This window comes from Sparus aurata, chromosome 8 (genome assembly GCF_900880675.1).
Source record: "Sparus aurata chromosome 8, fSpaAur1.1, whole genome shotgun sequence".
Classification (NCBI taxonomy): Eukaryota; Metazoa; Chordata; class Actinopteri; order Spariformes; family Sparidae; genus Sparus; species Sparus aurata.
Window position 1 is genome coordinate 27,710,529 of NC_044194.1, and position 21,438 is coordinate 27,731,966.

General features: G+C 38.7%; 1 protein-coding gene and 1 long non-coding RNA gene across 2 annotated transcripts in view; one reads left to right on the forward strand and one right to left on the reverse strand.

The window, feature by feature from the left end:
- The window catches only part of nlrc5 (NLR family, CARD domain containing 5), a 38,466-nt gene extending 21,995 nt beyond the window's left edge, over positions 1 to 16,471 (reverse strand). Inside the window, 15 exon segments of the mRNA XM_030426835.1 lie at positions 1,570 to 1,811; positions 1,909 to 2,137; positions 5,308 to 5,438; positions 5,692 to 5,845; positions 6,316 to 6,718; positions 8,155 to 8,464; positions 8,914 to 8,934; positions 8,936 to 9,046; positions 9,298 to 9,452; positions 9,713 to 9,901; positions 11,700 to 11,798; positions 12,642 to 12,692; positions 12,852 to 12,893; positions 13,791 to 14,134; positions 16,422 to 16,471. Of these exon segments, the coding sequence (XP_030282695.1) occupies positions 1,570 to 1,811; positions 1,909 to 2,137; positions 5,308 to 5,438; positions 5,692 to 5,845; positions 6,316 to 6,718; positions 8,155 to 8,464; positions 8,914 to 8,934; positions 8,936 to 9,046; positions 9,298 to 9,452; positions 9,713 to 9,901; positions 11,700 to 11,798; positions 12,642 to 12,692; positions 12,852 to 12,893; positions 13,791 to 14,118 (2,465 nt within the window). The 5' untranslated portion in view covers positions 14,119 to 14,134; positions 16,422 to 16,471.
- A 4,105-nt stretch (positions 16,472 to 20,576) lies between these two features.
- LOC115586315 (uncharacterized) lies at positions 20,577 to 21,368 on the forward strand. Its single transcript, XR_003984855.1, has 3 exons — positions 20,577 to 20,619; positions 20,869 to 20,910; positions 21,175 to 21,368. It is a non-coding gene; the product is annotated as an uncharacterized LOC115586315 (long non-coding RNA).
- The last annotated feature ends 70 nt before the right edge of the window (positions 21,369 to 21,438 follow it).

The window sequence follows — 21,438 nt, forward strand, 5'->3', positions numbered from 1 at the left end:
AACCTATCGCAGGTCCTTCTTTCCTGCTGCTGTCAGACTTTACAACCAGCACTGCTCCATATAGACCTCATGCTGTACTCTGCACTGTGCAGTAAGTCTGTACAATTTCATTTCAACACCCATATCTATTATCAATATTTAAAATCTGTATATAAAAAATTGTTGCTCATGTTGCACTATATTATGTAAATATGTATATACGTCGATTCTATTTTTCTTTTTAATTATTTTGTCTATTTTGCTATTTCCCTATTCTTGTAATATTCTGCTGTTGCGACAAACAAATGTACCCGTCTGCGGGACATTAAAGGATTTCTGATTCTGATTCTGATTATCTTAAGAAGAGTTTCAGCTTAGATCTGGTCCCATGCCACTGACGGCTGCAGTAGGCAGATATAAAGGTATTCCTGAAGAGCAGCGTGTGTGTTTTGAGTGATCTTGGTGTTGTTGAGTATAAATGTCCTTTTATGTTCCACAGCGAGGTGTATAGAGGACTACAAGAACTACTAAAAATATCAGTGAAGAACTTTGTCTAAAGGTTGAGCTGGCTCTTCGAAAAGGAGATCTGTGTCTTGGTCATCTTTCTGTATCTTTGTTTTTGTCGTTTATTTGTTTTGTTCCCTTTTGCTTTTTAATTGTTTTATATTATGATGTAATTTTTACTTATGTGGACCTGGGATAGCTTCTACCTTGGTAGTGGCTAATGGGCATCGAAACAAACAAACAAACACAGTATTCAGCTTAATAACATAATTTCTTTCACTGAGGTGTATGCCCTGAAAAGTTCCCTTTTTAAGATTTGTGCCACTGTATATCATGATATGTTGTGTCTTGTGTCAGCCGCTGTGTTTTTGTCTAGTGTCTTGTGAGCTCACATGGGCATGGGCACTATATAGTGAACAAATGAATGAATGAATGAATGAATGAATGAATGAATGAATGAATGAATCAATCAATCAATCAATCAATCATCAGTTACATACAATCAGCAAATCAGTTACATACAATCATACATATGCTGCTCTTTGAGTTTCCTGAGTCTAGTGTGCAGAAGTTCCAAGTTCTCACCATTGTCAGCTTTACACACCTTCTGGCTCAGTTTTACTGTTTTATGTGGGAGCTGATAAAGCTGCCCTATAAAACAGAAGGTCATTCTCTGATAAAAACTTCCCTCACAGTAGAGGCCAACTGTAGCCTGAGTCCAGGCTACAGTTGGTCTACTTGTCACAAACTCCGGAGGGGCACAGTAGGATATAAAGAGCTTAGGTCAGATCCGCAGTATGCAGGACAGGTGGCCCATCAGCTGTGGAATGTCAAAGGCAAAGCAGCAGCTCTTTCCACATTCGTTGCCTCAGATGCTTCATGGTATTAACACCACGACCTCATCATTCCCATGTGTTACAACCTAATTTTTCCTCTGCTCTTCATGTACACCAACCCTCTTAACATGAAAATAGTTCCAAGCACTACATGCTCTTCACACCTAGCATTCTGTGTATTGAATTTGCCATTTACATAACTGACAGTCTATGCATTGTTTGGCTTGTGTGAGTATTTGTATGGACTTACCAGAGGAAGTAAATGTATTGACACCTGGGCAGGACATCTAAACAGTCCAACTCCATTGAGCATGCTCCAAAATCCAATCCGATGTCATTGTCATCTTTTGAGTTCACTACAAAAGCCAGAGCATCAATATCATTTGGTAATAAGCGGATGTTGCGCAGCTCCAGGGTGCCCCTCGTTTCCACAATCTTTTGAGCCAGTTTGCGGTCCTGGCTCTCCTGGACACAGTGGCAAAGCTCCAATACCTGACAAGATGTAAGAAGTTGGATTCCGTAAAGGAAGAAGTCTGTGGAGTTAAATAATAATTCCATTTATCAAGATTCACTTCTGTTCATATTCTACCTTTGGTCCAGTCAGGTTGTTGTGGCAAAGGTTATCTAGCAGTTTTAGAACTAGGGCTTGTCGTTTTTGGACCCAATTTTTGCCTCCTGTTCCACCAGAGGTCCTGGCAATTTCAACTAGGGCTTGAGTGCAGTTTTGGGATGCCAGACCACATACATACAGGTGCAGGGAGTCCGTAAAGACTGTCCTCTGGTCTGACTTGGTCATCCAGCGAGTTTTCAGACTGAATCTGACAGACGAAGAGGAGAGAGCAAAGTCAACATTTTAGTTGGATTCAGAGTAAGATACACCTACATTATATGGCTGGCCTGATGAGAAGAATTACTTTACATTGCATAACATTACAGAATCGTATGTTGTACAGTAGATTGCTTCGTGATCATCATATGACAACGGAATACTGTGGCAAGGAACAAATAAAAAAGGTCATATCAATAACTAGTGTTAACTAGTGTTAGCAATGCTAATAACTGCATGCTAACATTAGCTAAAATAGCCATGTTAGCTAGTGTTAGCAACATGAGCTTGTGCAACAAATAGGCAACCACGTCATGGGACAGATGATTCAACAATACTGGCGTTTTTTGAATGTAATCGAAAGGGGGAGATTAAATGTCACAAGTGTCAGCTGAAAGTTATCAATAACACAGTTAACCATTAAAATACAAGTTATTTTTTGTACTTTCGAGCTAGCCACTCAATTAAAATTATAAGTTGGAGAGCTTTTGCTATTTGCATACAATCTGTAAAGGAATTCTAAAGGCATTTCACAGCTGTCGGCTTGATGTGTCACACAATTTGTAATGGACTTAAGGAAACAATTCACTGCTAGAAGGATGGCCCTTGCATAAAACTGTGTTGTCTATGCAAATGCAATATGCAAATATCTTTAAAAATGGTGCGACATGACCAGTGAAAATGGGCAGTGATATTACCTTTTAATCAAAAGGAAGAAAACCAGAATGCACTGTACTGCATTGGACCAACATACAGTACATGCTTGTTTGGTTTTGGCTTACAGTTTGTTTTTTTAAACAGGAAACAGTAGGGAAGCCAGCTAGTAACAAACAATATCGTATTACAGCTGAACAGTACACTAAAAACATTTTAGGCAATAAATAGGCAGAATCTTGGTTTCTATTTTATATTTGGTTCAGCACTGCCAAATTTAGAAAGTCTGATCAGAATTTGGTGCAATACCCCCCTACTAGATTCAGGAGAGAGAATTCGACTTTACTCTTTATGGATATGGACATGGGAGCACACATTCACATGTGGAACAACAATCTGTAGTTGATACAACAACCCTAGAATCTACCATCCTTTAGGAGATTTTTGCGCAAGGTGCAGACAAAATATAGAGAAAAGTTTGCCACTATTCATTTGCATATAATGCCTCCTCTGTAGTGACACAAAGCTGGTTGAAAAACAAGAGCAAAGCGCCTGTTCAATGAAAATGCCACATGAGAGAGATTGGGAGAAAGCACATCAAACAGAAACTCTGACTGACTGCTTCTGACTGGCTGTTCGATCATCTTTGCCCTAATATGGTTACCACATTCTAACAAAAACGAATTATGACATAAAACAAAAGTCACTCGTCGCAAATGAAAACCACGGCATGGCATTTAGTTTGTTTGTCTCAGTAAGGGATGCAGATTTCTCTTTCACGCTACATTTTGTCATTATACTGGAGAGGTAGCAGCAACACACTCTCTACAAGGAAAATATTAGGCTGTCAACAAAATTGATCTTGTGGCTACACAGGAAGTCCTTTATTTTAATAGTGACAGCATTCCTGTCCTGCTGTCCCTCTGCTGAGCCCATAAGCCCCCACACCGCTGTGATTAGGACATCCTCTGTCAGCCTACGTCAGCACATTTTCTCCTTTTACAGTAGAGGGTCAAACATATGTATTACTGTGCTCAACTTACACGGCTCATCTCTTTCCAAATCTAGAGGGTCTTTGCATAGTAAGTAACTCTATATGGTCAAATCCACAGCACTCTTTAGCACCTCCCATCCCTCTTCATAGTATTAAAAAGTATAGCACATCTGCACACTAAAGATTGAGAGGATATTTAGGAATGTAATACCTGAATAGAATTAACTTATTTATAATTAATTATTGTTCATTTTACATTCATTCAGGGACTGTACTTACTTTCATTTCATGCTTCTTCATACTTCTGCTCCATTCAGTTACAAGTTACTTTACATTTTAAGTTGAAGATTTAATCTACTGTGCAGCAGCTTTAAAGTGCAGCTGAAACAATTGGTTGATTATTGATGAGTTACTGTTAATTAATGGCAATAAGTTAGATCTTTGCATTAAAAGATGGCAAACATTTCATAGTTCCTGCTTCTCAAGTGTGAGGATTAACAGTTTTTCCTTGCATTTTAATTATTTACATTAATATTGTTGAGGCTTGGACTATTAGCTGGACAAAACAAAGCATTGTGAGTGTCAAGTATTACTATTTTTGGACTTTTTTCCAAACTAAACAATCTATCTAATTGATTACTTTAGAAAGTAATTGGCAGACTAATCCATGATGAAAGAAATTCATTAGTTGCAGTCCTGGTCAAAACAGTTGTGTACCTGTTCATCAGCAACCACAAAAGTAACATGCTGAACAGGCATTAACGCATCAGTAGTGATAATCTAATGATATAATAACCTAGCAGTTACAGGGGCCATTTTCAGACTTGTAACTAACTTTTGACACTAAACTGACCATACTCACGTACTTTCACTGAAGTTACATTACATGTACATCGTACATTTTGACAGGGTGTTATGAATATTCTTACTGAAGAAAAATATCTGAATACTTCTTCCACTACTGATAAGATGAGCACAGGTTGCAGGTTTTATTTTAGTAGCGAGGCACACACAACGACAGGTTGGTGATAACCTGAGCTACAGTAAGTGCTTATCCTGTCTCTGGTACTTTTGAGCCCAGCACAGACCAATATGGCACCAATGTGAGTGGACAGGTGCAAACAGATGGTGTTTCGTTCAAATACAGTAGGTGTTTGTTTTTAGAAAATTGGGTAATACAGTACATGCTGCACTGTAGATATACTGCACTTAATTGGGCTCATATTTGGGTGATTATGTCAACTTTAATTAAATGTGTAAAGTAAATTTAAACAACGTGTACTAATGAAGTACAATGATAAAAGAAAATAGTTCTAGTTAATAATTCTAACCTAATTATAATTGATACCATGCACAGGACTGAGTGTGCTTGTTACTGCAGCTGCTGTCAACGGAGCTCACAGTTTCATCTTACAGAGACAAATCAACAGCTCCACAGAGGAAGACTGTCATCACCCTGAGAAACATAATCATGCTCCCAGTTACATCTGGCATCTCTGATTTCAGCTCCTTACGTCTTCTTCAGCTGTGAGTCACTAACATCCCGACTGGTCATAATTCTGAGCGCAGCCAAAAACTCCTGTACTGTCAAATGAATGAAGCAGAAGGAGTTGACGAGTGTCCCGTCCTCACGTCTGACCTCCACCTGATGGCAAGACATGAAAACACATGTTTTTCATTGAGTCACTGAGTCTTCAGTGGGTCATGTTATTAAACTACTTTGCCCGCGATACAAATGGTAATTTACTAAACTTTGTGCACTGAGAAAACCCCCAAAAGAAACACACACACCAAAACCCTGCCTCTTTCAACAACTACCCTTGCCCTCTAGTGTGAAACCCTGCAGCCTCATAGACAGAGTAGAGAACATTCTCACATACTGTGCGACCATGTCTGACCTGAGTGAGAAGCCCCGTGTTGATTGAGAACTTCAAAACATCCTGAGAAATGTCTTCTTCCATGAAGAGGATCTGGCTGCTCTCTAAGCCTTTCCAGGCCAGTTGACTCAGTTCACATAGCTCAGATCGATACTGACTCAGGAGCCACACAGTACTGCATAAACAAACAGAGGACAAGTTAATTTATGTGCATTTGCAAAATGTATCTCACAATGGCAATTACTGCTTGTTACATCATAATATATACAGGTATAAGATAAGATAATTTTGTATACATCCCAAAATGGGTACTTTTTTCAATCCACTACTAACCACATCATCAAAGATTGTGTAAAAGTGAAGAGAAACTGAAAATAAACATAATGAGTGAGTTTCTATTTGACTATTTCCATACCACAAGTATTCTTTGATAACATTTTCTGCTTGTGCTACTATATATTACTTAACCTTTCTTGCACTTTTATAGACTTCTAATCTTTGTTAGGTTTCCTCTTGCTTTCTATAAAATACTCAAGTGGATTTAACACTGAGAAATCAAGCTTTCCTACAAATGTACATTGTCATTCAAATTTAATGTAATTTTATGTCATGTATGTTGTGTCAGTGGTGTGAAATGGCATTCACCTCTCTTGAGGGGTCACGGTATTTGGCGTGTCTGTTCTTCCTCTTCTTTCAGGGTCATGGCTCAAAAATGCACCAAGAACGGTGAGGTAGGCCTGGGTAAGGGTTGACGGTAGCTGGGCTGTAACATTTATTGTATCCATCATCATGTCTTCACTTCCCCCTGTTCTACCTCCTCCTTGGTCTCCACTTTGTGCACGATTTTCTCCTCTACTCCCTCCTCCTCCCAGCATCACTACTTCCGATATTGCTCTGGTACGTGCTCTTCTTGCATCTCTCCCTTCCAGCAATAAATAATCCAGACATATGCAGCAGATGTTGCAGCAGGCAGGGAGGGATGACATGGCAAGGAGGTGTGGAGTGGAAAGAATCAGGTCTGCTGCCTGCACTCCGACACTTCTGTCTGCTATAACAACGTTTACAGTTGAGACATAAATAAGTTCAAGTTCATAGAAGTGGTAACGTAAACTCAAGCACATGTTATCACTTATTTTTCCTGATTTTACCCCTGTTACGATTATTGTTATTACAAAAAGTAAGTAAAGTTCAGTGATCTGATTTCATTCCCAGGCTAGCTAAGCATTTCTTCAAGACAGGTCAGGTCAGCTGGAATAATTTAAAACATGCAAGGGTGTGCAAGGTCACTTTCAGTGCAAACATTAGGAAATTCCAAATCATTTTCATGAGCTGTTTACATTGAATTCTTATTTATTAAGTCCTAAAATGCAATAGAACAATTTGAAGAACACTTTTTTAAAACTGTTTTCATAAGCTGGGTAGTAGTGCTTCCAACAACCGAAAACAGTGGAAAAACCCTTGAATTCAACTTTGTGCAAATGTCAAATGTCTGTTTTCATAACCTGCGTAGTAGTGCTTCCAACAACAAAAAAACGGTGGAAAAACCCTTAAATTCAACTTTGTGCATATATATCAAATGTCTTCAATATAAACTGGTAACACTTTATTTTAAGGGGTGTGCATAAGACTGACCAAACACCATTATAACCATGACATTACAACTGTAATGCAGTAGTCTTCATGAATGCATATGACATTTGTCTTTTAGTCTCATTCAATTCGTTTCGATTCAATTATCTTACTTTTGATGTTAAACTGAGATTGTTTCAGATGTCCTTTCTTTGACAACTTAACTTAAACCAAGACAACAATGTCTATATTATGATGACCTCGCATTAAAAGGACAACATAAACATGTCTTTAGCAGGCCTAATTACCAAATCTAAATAAACACATACATTAACATTTCATTAAACTGTCATGTGTAGTTGGTTTTAAATCTAAGACCATTAAATTGTCACCTGAATATTTTTGTTGGTAGTGATATAAGAAGATTTACTTGTTGATAAAGTAAGCAAACCGCTAACTGTAGTTAGCTCAGCTAGCCAGGGAGCTAGCTAGAAATAAACAGTTCTCTCAAACTGAATATTTTAAATCAAGAATTAAAAATTGTTTATGTTCACTGGAAATGTAACAGTTCACTATGTTAAATGACATTTACTTTAGTGAAATATTAGCATTGTCAGCTCATGCGCAACTGGCAACCACTTGAGTGGGCAGATGATTAGAACAGCAGGGCTGTAACATAAATGTAATGGAAGAGGAGAGACAGAATAACACATTTAGAAGTGACACTTCATGACAATTGTAATAAACATTCATAAAGACTCCTTACTGTTCATGACAAAAATGGCATGCGAGTCTTATGCACACCCCTCCAAATAAAGAGTTACAAAATAGCTGCTGAACACAAACCACTGAATGTTAATCTCTATGTAGAATAACAAATATTATAATATAAATACAAAAGTATCTTTTACCTACCTTTAAAGTAGTTGTGTACATACTCTTTGATGTCATGGCAGTCCCACTCCCGAAGCTGCCCCACTCTATCTGATATGCCTTCAAAATCAATCACATCACGTGCACGACAGGTGACCATCACAGTACACCCTGGAAGAAGCTGACGATTCAACAACCCTGATATGAGGTCTTTAACAGGCAAAGGCTTTTCTGGGTCCAGTTGCTTTTTCTTCACCTCTTGTCTGGGGAGTTTTTTGTGAAACTCATCATAGCCATCCAGCACCCAACAGCTCTGCTCTGGATTGGAGAGGAGGTAATCCACAATGGCTCTCTGCTCGGAAAAAGACAGAAGACTGTATGTACAATACAAGAATAATAACTAAGACAATGTATGAGAAAGCAATCACAGGACTACAGCAGGACGAGGAGCGATGGACTCAGTGTTTATAACATTGATGCTTGGTGCTCAAATGCAGGCAAAAGATGGACAGTGTCTTCCTGATGTCAAACTTTTGAAGTGAGGATGTCGACTCCATCATCATCATCACCATCATTTTTCTGCTGTTTAAAATTAATCCGACGCAAATTCAAAGGATGCACTTACGGTTTATGTATATATGTATATATGTTCTGTAATGTATGTAGCATGAAGGAGTTTATGAAGGGTTCTTTAGAAGACTACATTTTCAGGAAATTCTAAATTTTACCATCAGGACAAACTCTTTTGGGAACTCTTCTGGGATTTATTAAGGTACTGTCCTAGTATTGCTACCTACATACCTTTTCATAGTCATCCCCCTTTTGGAGGGAGGTAGTGTCGGAATAGCAGCTCAGACAGGGAGAGAGGGCGGGACAACAAGTTGAGCTGACGAAACTCTAGCAGGATAAACAGGAAGTATGAAGGGACAGGGCCCTGGATGACAACGGATCAAAAAGTAGGAGAGAGAACAGAGACAAAATGAGACAATAAAGTTGAGATATAAACATTAAAGGGATCAAAGTCTGTTCACAGGCCTTTGGAAGAATTGGTGTATGGACCATGAGCTGCTATGGATTTATTTGTGAAGCTCGAAACTGATCCAACAGACTGGCACAGTGCATCCATGATAATGCAAAACATTGTTTAAATAAATAAACTGAATAATGACAAAAATGTCAACCTACTAGTCCACGTGCCCACTGCTGTCCTAAAACAGACATCAGCAGAGTTTTTCCCGATCCAGACTGGCCAACAAGAACAGTCACCTTTCCTGCACATCCTTGGAGGAAGGTCTCTAAAGTCACTCTGGTATCGGAAAACCCTAAATCCCCATCAGACTCTGAATTTGTTGAAAAAATGTTTAGTTAGTGCACAGCAGAGTTTAATTATGCATTAGTAGCTAGGTTTTGCGTCTGTATGACCAAATCTACATATGAGATGCGTTTTCATTTTCTTTTTCTAACCCTTTAAATGTCAGGTTTTCTCAATAGCATGCGCCATATTGCATCTATTTCGAAATCGTCCAGATTTGACTAAACATTAGATATTGAATTACATTTTGCAGATTCTTGGTGTACAGTAAGAAGACTTATATGTAACCTGGTGTTCTGCTTCCTCTATCTGCTGATCCAGGAGTTTTATCAGGTCTGTCCTTGCCTCTGATCACCGTTCTTGGGCTGACCCACACATTCTCCAGCAGGACCTCTCTCAACAGGCGCTTACTGAGTCGCTCCCATCTGCTCAGAAGTAAATCCATCACTGCAACAACGTACTGCTCCCAGTGGTCTGCTGGTAGGATAGATTATAAAAGAAGGATTAAACGGGTTATTCATAGATTGCAAGGCAAAACTTTTACCCTCACTTCTTGGGGTCACATTGTCCTTTATTTTTTACATTTAATTGCAATTTCAAGAGGTAATTTCCTGTTTTGTGTGTGTAAAGGCACACTTTTATAGAAAACAAGTCATAATACAGGAGACAGGATTTATTTAGTGTGAAAGAATCTGATGAATAAAATGACTTATGGAATCAAAATTACTCAAACTATTTTAAACAAAATTAGATGCTGTCAACATGAATTCGATAGGGGGCTGGTTCTCAGTTACTCAAGCAAGCCTGCTTTAGTTCTGCTGGAACATGAGGAGTGGGCTAACCCCGGTAATATTATACCCATTCTAAAAGATAGCTGAGGTGCCATCTTTACTCCAACATATCAACACATGACCAAGAAATGATAACTTGGCATCTCATCCTTGTTTTTTATGTGTAATAAAAGTCAGCTTGCAATTTTATGGTTACATCTTGACTTTTGGCAGCAGGCAACATTATTTTTATGAGAACTGAATACAGCATTTTAAGATGGATCATAGGCATATCAGTGTTTCCTCCAGTATTTTCTGAGACTGTGGTGGTGGTGGTGGTGGTGGTGGTGGTGGTGGTGGTGGGGGGGGGGGGGGGGGGGGGGGGGGGGTGTACAGTTTGGGTCATCATACTGTAATATTTATACTTATGTCATAGGCTACTTAGGGAATTTCATTTTTTTAATGCTCTCACACAGCCATCATGAACTCTACTGCATGGGCTTGGAATGAAGATTCATGTTGTAAAGAAATATTTGTATTATTTGTTTTAAGAGAGGAGTTATCCAAGTCAGAGTCCTGCATGGGTCGGGTTTTACGATTGCCATTTTCAAGGCGTCACTTATCATCAGTCATTATTAGCGACACAAATGATAAGCATTTATATTTCATATGAGCTCATTAATGCGTGCTTGCGCCCTCCCAGAACTCCCATTCCCCGCCCTGGCTTACTTTCACTTTTAAAATTGTGTCCGTCCAATTTTCCTTCGAGCGTCGGTATCAATTTATAGCGGGTCGGCTCGAGTACGGAATGTAATTTGTGCTACTGTCGGAAAATGGGTCGGATGCGGTTATAAGTATGGCGGGTTCGGACGGGTTTGCAAAATAAGACCCGTGCAGGACTCTGCATGCTCTACTGACCATTTTAATCCTCTAGCTAATTATCAAGCTAAATATCCAACATGCTAGTTAACGTCAAAGACTGTGGTGGAAGACGACGGTAAAATATTTCCTTTCTCTAACACTAGATTTATTTATGCCTGAATTTTTAAGGTGTGGCGGCTTTTATTTTGCTGTGGCGGTGCGCCACAGTCAGTTACATGTAGAGGAAACCCTGCATATCCATGACAAATGCTCACCCACCCTAGCACAAACACCAAAAAAGATTTCACCCTTCCCGATTTATTCCATCTAACTCATAACATAATGTCAAAATATTTTTTTTTTCTTATCTCCGACAAAGTTTAAAAAAATATAAAATCTTTAAAAATACATAGAATATATAGTAGCAAATGACCATGTTTTTGAAAAGGTTTTAAAGGTATGAAGACACACTTCGGGTTGTTGTTTTTTAAAATTTTGTTTTTTACACTTCTGCGATAGCCAATAAGAAAAATTGACTCTGCCACACTGTGTCCATGGACTTTAACCAGTGATTGGCCATTCGCCAGGTTGGTTTGTGCATGTGAAAGTAGCTGCAATGTAGAACAGTTGAGTGCTTTGCGTACATGTTTTACCAATCCGTGGGCGTTTGACGAGCTGAGGCTCTGAGGGCGGTGATGACGACTTCTTATCCGTTACACTGGGACTGGATTTTTCACAAACATCTACAGTATAGAAAAACACATGCAAAACACACAGTTCATTAAAAAACAAGTGTGATATACAGCATATATAAAATGTTACTAAAATAAGACCATCTAAAAGACTAATGCTATCACGAGCACTGCATAATTCAGCATATGTTGCATACTTTGCTATAATGAGGACCTTGCTTTTAGTTTCTAAATCATCTCGAGGATCTGGGGATTTCCAAAGTGAAACTAAGGAAAAAAATAATTACATTTACTGACTGTTGTTTGACAAACCGCTGCTTCTCCAAGAAGGTGCCTTTCACTTTCTACATGAGTTTAGGAAACCCTACTGTGGGACAACAACAACAACAGACCATTGGGTCATTTGCCTTACATTTGGTTTCATTTTTGGGAGCTGCTTTGGGTTTGCACGGAGACAACAATAACTGAGGTGGGGGAGGTAGCTTGCATAAAGAGAACTGAAGAAATGCTGTCTATTTAAATCATTGGATGTAGGGCAAAGATGTGCATGCAAGTAAATAAAACACCAAATCAATGGAAAACTCCTACAGACTCAATTTGTATTTGTGCATATTGCCTTTGTACATCTCTGTTTACTTTTTTATCTTATTGTTTCTTATATTTTGTATTTTTAACTTTGGAAGTGTTTTTTGCAGCATTCAGAGCAGAAAGCAAAGGAACAATGTCGTTGTACAGGGAAATGTGTTTCTACAACTGTGCTTTTGACATTAAACAATTAAAATCGCAGGCAGGCAGAAAAATCTATAATCATCTCAACAAGCACAGTCATACATTTATACAGTATACATGTTCTCCACTGGCTCAGACAGACATTAAGAGACAAATGTTAACTACCTGTGTTTCTCAGAGACACTGGTTCTGTGGCTGGCAACTGTTTGGCATCAGCTGAACAAAAACAGTCATTATGTCAGCCAGGGCAGAACAGAGACACCTTTTGTTTTAAACACATTGAGCAAGTAAGTATGACTTATTGTTCGATGCAGAGCATCATTGGCTTTAAGGCAAATTACATTTAAGTAAGGACAGAAAAAAGAGAGGCCCTACCTGGAAACGTTGCAGGCGCTTCCAGAACAGCAGAGCAAGAAACTAAGAACATGGATAAGTTATGGTCAGCAAAAATATTGAATGGGTTTAATTAAAAGGTGATTCAACTCTGAAAATGGGTAATCTTTCAAATTAAAATCAAAAAGTTTCACTGCTGAACCAACAAAAGCATTGCTATGAACATTAAATAAAAATATAATTGAAGCTATCATGCTGGCATGCTCCACACTGAGGGTGGTGTACAGTAGACATGGCCTTTAACAGTTAAGCCTAGCACATACTGTGTGTGCCCATTTCAGTAATGAATCATTCCTGGGTTAGCACTGTGCTGAAGGTTCAGTTTAAACAGAACACATTTTTTTCCACCGTTTTTAAGCAGGAGAAGCTTGGCCACCTGTTATAGCCACAAAAATAATCACTCAAATATTAGATCACCTCATTTAACTCAAACACAAAAAGAGTTAATGGACAGATTACGCCAATTTGTTCTGTTTTATCCTGAGCTATAACAAAAAGACACTGCATAAATGCAGAAGAGGTGGTGAATTACTTAGGGCAGAAAACAGCGCTGTCAACTGTAAGGCTGCACCACACTTTGTTCTGTAATAGAAGGTGCTTCCCATCATAACAGAAAAAGAAAGAAAAAAAACTCACTTCCGTTGCAACTCATTGAGAGGTAGGCAGTCACAATTTATGTCCTGTGTGGTCTTTGTTGAATTACCCTTTACAGCACATGAAATTGTACTTCACATTTTTCACTCTGTGTAAAGACACACTGAGCTGTTTTCTTTCTCACAACACTGACTCATTAAATGACTGAGGTGAGTTTCTGAGTGTGTGTGACTGAGGAAGCTCTCACTGTGCAAACACATCCACAACACTCAACTAGCCTGTGACTAGCACCATGCGTCAACATTCATAGCATAAGTTTATACTCACTGTGTGTATGCCCAGCCACTGACATGAGCCTCGACTCCAGGTGCATGGGGATGTTCTCACACAACATACACACACTCTGAAGGAAGTTGCAGCAATCTGCAGCACTGGCTGCTCTGAAATACTCCAACATTGTTTTAATATGTTCTGTTCGTGCGGCTGCAGAACCGGCCAGGTGGTTGATGTTCAACCCAGCATTACCAGGCATCATTTTGCTCAACTCTATTATGACTGTGGGTAACTGACTGTTAATGATGGTGAGCAGTTCTGAGGATTCCTGATGCAAGACGGAGTTCACATTTTCAGGGTCAGGGTCAACCTCCTCATCCATGGTCAGACTCCATCAGCTGGTACACAAACATAATACATAAAGTATTTTAATATAATCAATGAGCCCTATTGAACATAAATGAATCTGGTAATTTGGTTATGTTGTTATACGTAGTAGTGGTGGTGGAAGTAGGTGCAGTAGTAGTAGTGGCTGTAAAAGTATTCGGTGTTCCAGTGGACCCACAAGCAACATATTCAATATAAATGCGTAGCGATGTGCACCATGTACATACAGGGAAAAACAGTTTTTTCCTCCATCAAGGAGGTTGTGATTTCACGTGGGTCCATTTGTTGGTTTGTCATCAGGATTACACAAAAACTACTGACTGGCTTTACATGAAGCTTGGATGAAGGACGGGTCTTGGCCCACAATAGACACCATTAACTTTTGATGCAGACTGAATAAAGTGATGGATCAATGAATTTTTCTTTAAATTGCAAATTAGGGCTTTTTTTCCAAAATGTTCATTTCTTTCTCTTGGCATAACGCATGGATCATGATGAAAAAAAAATCAGGTGTATTAAGGTTGCTGGTATCTTTGGAGGCTATCAAGTTTGGTTGGATGAGGCTGGATTGAATTAAAGGGTACTGTTGGACCTTGGCGGAGGTACAGTATGCACTCTACTGAGTGCCTTATTAATTGTACATGTTTTCCACAGAACCATGATCAGTGAGTCTCTGATTGGAAAAAGAATTAATGGTGCAATATCATATCATCAGGACTGTAATCACATTCTGTTGAATGTCAGAATTTCATTAAAAACATTCAGTGTTGAGAGTAAGCACTGATGTGACGTAGACATCTAGCCTATGTATTGTATTGCAGAGATATCCTCGAGTTAGCATGCTAACCAGCTAGCCTCGTGCCTGAAAATCTCTTCTCCCTGCCCTCCAAAGCTTCTGTGCTCACAGTGTACCAACACTGACACTTCCCTGGAGTTCGCCTATCTGCTCACCTAATTGAGCTAATGAGCTAACAGCAGCCGCAGTCATAGTAACACAAGTTAATAGCAGTTATACTGGTTACAGGTTGCCACTATCAGGTAAATTTGGACATATTACACCTTTAATTTAAAATGTTTTCCAAAATGAAAAAACAAAACAAAAACAGGTTGCATAGAACGAAACACCTTCGGTTCAACTTATATGGAGCCATGTACAATCTCACTGTTCCCCTTAGTCAGGAAAATGTAAACACATAAAATAGACAACAAAACTGACACTTTGGAGGGCTATGACCCTGATGATAGCTTAAATCATCATCATCATACACACAGAGAATTACAGTGAAAAGTGGAGTAGGTGAGTCCATTTTATATGCAGAAGTAAGACACTGCACCTCTTTTGTTTGGTGTGCAATATGTAAGTTGCAAACATTAAAATAATAACTAAAAGTATCAACAGAATGTGATTAACAGTCTGATATTATTACGTTGATTGTGTTGCACAGATATATACTGAATTTAGCATGCTAACCAGCAAGCCCAAACTCCCCGTCTAGGCTGCTAGAGCCACGGCAAACTGAGCCAACTAGCTCATGGCAGCAGCAGTTAGGAGCAGTTAGTGGCTGATCTAGCATTACGCTGCCCCATATTTGTTTTGAATTCAACAGGTAGTTAATTCTTACATACTGCATCTTTAATTCAAAGTCGCTTATCTCTTGACAGAACCTCATGGCTGTCTTCAACTACTTATTAATGGACATTTATTGCTCTCATACACCAAAACTTGTATTTCAACCTCGTGCTCTGGTTGGCTCCCTCGGGACTTCTTACAGTCTCTCGTCAACTTTATTTCACAGTCCCTAGGCTTTTGTTTGAGAATTAAAGTCATTGGAGGGTTAAGTTGATTACGTTCTAGTTTCGATAGATTCTGTGGAGCATTAATAAGACAAGCAGTGTTTACACCGACGTTTATTTCTCAGACTGCGACATCAGATAATGGGGAGATAACAGACGCGCGTCTACGCAGCACATTTTTTAATGCAGTTTTTATTTTTCTTTAACACAGCTAGCTAGTGCGCATGGAAGGGCTTTTATTTATTTATTTTGGACCGACTTCCACCTCTAGCGCCGTCAGTGTAAATGTAATGCCAATGAAAATCGATAGAAAGAGTCTTTTTTTGTCCGCTCCCAGATCCTACAGCCTGCTCTGCCCTCATTCAGAGCCTCGAGGTCACGTAAGGTAACGAGCAGCGCTTTGTGCTGACTCAAACACGAGCAGCTCTCAGGTGCTCACTAACTGAGCCGCTTCATCGTCGTTTTAAAAGTAAGCTAATGCTACTGAATAAAAGGAGCACTTACCAACAACTGTTGTCGTAGACTGCATCTGTCTGCAGCCAGGGTGCCTATTATTTTAGAAACGAAACCAAAGGCAGGGAATATAGTTTTGGTTTCGTTTTCGGCGCAGTAATATCAACTCGGTGCGCGCCGACACGGGCAGAAACGTTGGATCAATAGCTGGACAGTCGTAAATCGTCGCTTTTATTCATTGTGGCGGAAGGGACGTTTTTATTAGAAGATTTTTTGAGTTCACAAATGTTGCGCTCAAGCTCTAAAAGCATGGGGCGAGACGGATGTCGTCCAGTATTATTACGCGACACACAAGCACGCAGTGCAGCAGAGCACTGTCCCGCTCCTGCCGCACAGAGAGCTGATGAAGTATGAAAGTCACACTTCAGCAAAGATATCGGGTTAAAATACTACTTTGGGAAATGTGAAAGGCAACCATACAGTACTTGAGTAAAAGTATGAAAGTATCTGATAATAAATGTAATCAAGTATGAAAAGCACAATACAAGATTCACATGTCTGTACTTCATACTATGTCTTCATACTATGAATCTGATCAGATTTGGAATTTGTGTTTTGTTTTTCAATCAGATTGCCAATAAAATCAATTTATATTAAAAAAAAATCACTGATGCAGCACGCAATCTGCAAAGTAACTAGTAGCTTAAGTTATTATATAAATAGTAGTAGTGAGTAAAGAGTACTCCAAGTAACTCAAAATTGCACAGTACTGTAAATATACGTGTATTATTAAATCCTTTCAGAACAGCAAGGTTGCAAAAGCCCGGTCTTACTACGGAAGATGCAAATCTTTCAGAGAGAGGCACTGGCTGGAAGTCGGCCATGTGTCTTGTACTGTATAACTGAAAAGCCCCAGTCTCCTCAGGATCCATTGCAGAAAGTGTATGAGACTGTTAAGCTAAGGCTTTCATTTTTTAGCTATGAAAATATTTTTTTTCTACCAATATAAATACACATTTGCATCAATAATCTTATTTTAGGCAGTCTGACTTTCTGAGAGGAGATGCCAAATTGTTATTATAACCAATTCTTTTGCAATAATTGAGAAAAAGAAGTGATGTAATGTCAGTATCATGTATTTAAATGTATGTATGAAGCACCCCTGATCTGTGCTCACATCTGCTGAAGTGCTCCAATAATGCATCGCCACAAGGCTCAAAGATGAATTGTATGCTTAACAAGCAAGATGCCTATTCCATCTGCTCTTCCCCCCTATACCTGTGTTGAGCTGCAGTCTCTTTTATCCTTTTTTTTTTCCAGACGCAAATAGATTCTACCATGAGTGGTAAAAGCTTTTCTGTACCCTGCTCTCAGTTTGGTAACTCATCAGCTGACTGTCTTTTAACATATAGCTTCAACAACTGCTCTTTGCCTCGAAACTCCCACCCCCCCACAACACTATCCCTCCTGACCTCTGATCTCCCAGTTTGTCTCTTGATTTGAAGTACTCCTGACACCTATCTCATTACATTGAGCTGGTGTAATTAGATCAGTGCGACACAACACATGTAAAGTGACCTTTTAAAGAAACATGTACTAAACAAGACAACAAGACTGAATAATTCCTGGACTTGCACTCTCTGTAAAAAGACTGTTGATTGATTTACAAGATGAGCAGATGATGCCCATCCTCTTAGTGGGACAGTGCTGGAGGATGGGAATTTGTTAGATTCATTTAGGGACTCAAACCAAATTCATAGACTGATGATACAGATTCCCAATCAAGACGTGGCTTTAAAAATGAAACTTGTGGTTTGAATTCAGCTAAGTAATCATCATGTTTGGTGAGCATAAATAAATAGGAAAACATGTCAGACTGTGAGCGGTACAAATAGTACCTCTGACCTTTTTCTTTCAAAAGTAACAGATAGTATGACTATAGCATCAGTCCAAATGAGGTAAACTCTGGAGTAGGAGGGCTCTGCTGAAAGTCATCAATCAAATGCATGCTCACTGTAACTGCAAGGGTGGGTGAACTGTCACTGTAACATCAAATCATCCTTAACAGAATTTGACAAGGCGCATTTATTTATCAGACATATGTTTCACTCAATATTCTGAATGACGCATATTGAGCATCAAGCTAAATGACAGGGTGAGCATGACTAGCCTGTGCCATATGGTGATGTATGGTTCATAAATCACAGCTCAAAGACATCTAAGTTACTTACAGACGTAAGCCTTCCGGCGGCTGTCTGCAGTACATTGTCCTTTACTTTCAAAAGCCAGGTAACTGATTGCTTCAGAATTACTGAGTAAAGTCAACTTTTAAATTTGAATTGAACAAGCCAAACATTTTTTACAACTTAAAATGATAAGTTTTCTTTACTTGGTAATTTTGACGTAATTGGTTTCCTTGACTCTATGGCGATTTTCACACTTGCACTAACTGCTGCTGCCTCTTAATGCACAAACCAACCTACCTCAATGTTACTTTGCAACTCATGTAAATGCTATACATTTCTTATTTTAGTTTATTTTGTCTATTTTATTATATCTGACTTGTTTTGTGTGTATGTAACTACCATGCTGACTTATTTGTGTCTATGTAACTAACATGCTGACTTGTGAACTTCATGCAGAGTTGTTTACTTAAAGAGCTGACTTATGAACTTCGTGATGACTGTTTACTTAACATGCTGACTTGTGAACTTCATGCAGAGTTGTTTACCTAAAGAGCTGACTTATGAACTTCGTGATGACTGTTTACTTAACATGCTGACCTGTTTGTGTCTGTGTACAACTACTCTACATGCCTTTAATTGCCCCAGGGGAAAAATAAAGTGTTTCTGAATTGAGTTTTGAAAGTAAGATCACTTTTTCAGATTTTACAGTGTAATATTAGTCAACTCAAAATGGACATTTATATTCAAACACAGGTAAGGAAAAGTTGTAGCAACTTTTTCTTCAGAATAAGAACCAGCTTTATTGGTCAAGTATATGGATGTGCACATACAAGGAAGTATGCAGGCAGTGATAAATAAACATTCAGCAAAAAACTACAACAAAGCTGAACAGAAATAGGTAAAATTAACATTTAATTTAAATGTACATGCAAGATAAGTATCACAAAATATAAAAAGCATCAATGAACAACAACCTTCAGTATCTCCATATAAGTCAAGCAAGTGCAAGCTAGGTGCAGAGTACAAATAGTGTTGGAATAAATATTGTTAACACTTACAGCATGCTGCCTGCAGTTTAGAGCAGTATTCAGTTTTGGTCAGAACATACTTTTCAATTAATTAGTATACAGTAAACCAATCCAAGACAAGCTGTGTCCCCACTCTTTAATAATATGCCCCCTTCTTTCACCTACACACTGCAATCTTTTAAACTACTCAAATTACATGATGGAGTTATACAGAGATCACTTAACACACGCAGGTCACAGTGACATAAATTAGCATGTGTTCCTCCTTGCACCTCCAGTTAACAGACAACTGGCTCAGTCTAATCACTCAATCAAAGTCATCCTACTATGTAGACTGAATGTCCTTGAGGATGTTACCAGTGGGAGTCCTGGAATATAAAATGTATCATCATCCCCATAATAATTCAGTGTTCATGGCAAACATTTTATTCAGATTATCTGATTATTATTCTGATTATCAAGAAAAGAAAAGAGTTCTGAGCTGTGATGAAGCTGTTTCCTGAAGATGCCTGCTATGCTCCCAACTATTCAAACTTGAGTGTGGGGTTTTCTTCTTAATTTGCAATTTCAATTGAGCTTGGAAAATCATCACTGTCATGTGTATATATATATATATATTATTATTATATATTATTTGGAGGAAATCTTCATTGACTTTCAAAATATCAATAGTGAGCACACTCATGGAATGAATCTTAAAAGTGTTAATACCTTAATAAGTGAGTGATAATAACACAGCTTAGTGTTGGATGTAAACATTTGAATCACATATTCATCTACTGCTTATTTGGATAGATATACATATATTCAGTGTTTTAAAAGACAACAATAATATATTTACTTCTGTTAGGGATTCTCCCAGATTAAGTTCCAGCGAAATATTTCAAATGCTTCACGACACAGCTGTCCTTCTGACCTTATTTGGCACATTAGCCTGCTTTAAGCTTTGCTTTGTAAGCAAACCAGACTGAATATAAGGAGGCCAAGAAGAGCTTCAGAGTGTGTGGCAGAAGACCAGTGAAGTTCCTGCTTGTGGTGAGGTTATTTGCTGATAAACCTTTCAGCAATTTCACTTTTCCCTTATTTCAGTTATTGTTTTACAAAATATATTCTCATTAAAATATAAATGTGTTGTCATTCAGTATACTCCATGAAATTCTCTCACAAAACATAAATGCATGTTTTCCTTGTCCTTTTACAACATAATGTTGGTAGGCATATTTTTATGTATTTCAAATAAGGCTTTGTTGTTACCTGCACTGATGAAAACTATGTTTTCAACAGGATTCTGGAATATAACCTTCTTCATTCAAGGGGAAGGGGAAGGTAGGTACAACTTTTACCAGTGATTACTTTTTTAACATGGTTACGTAGTTGTTTGTTTAATGAGAGGGCAGCACATTGATGCATTGGTTGGCCTCACAGCATTAAGACTCTAGGTTCAAGCCTGCTGTACCAGCTAGGGCTTTGCTGTGTGAAGTTTACATTTTCTCCCTGTGCCTGCACTAAAGGGCAACACTAAATTCCCCATAGTTGTGAATGTGAATTCAGAGTCATGCTCACAAATGGTTGTCTGTATCTATGTGACAGCCCTGTGTGACAGCCCTGTGTGCGGATATGCCCTGCCTCCTGCTCAATGTCAGCTGGGATCAGATCCAACCCCCAAGCCCCTGAAAAGGATGAGCATGCCTAGTCAACACATCGATGGATGTTTACATTATGTTCATGTGCTGTTCACCCTATTTGTATAACAGTTAGTTTAAATGTAACAACGATCAATTTTTCAGTCTGAACGGCTTTGACTATGTCTGTCTACTATTTGGAGAGATGTCAACTTCAAGTGCTGTTTAATTT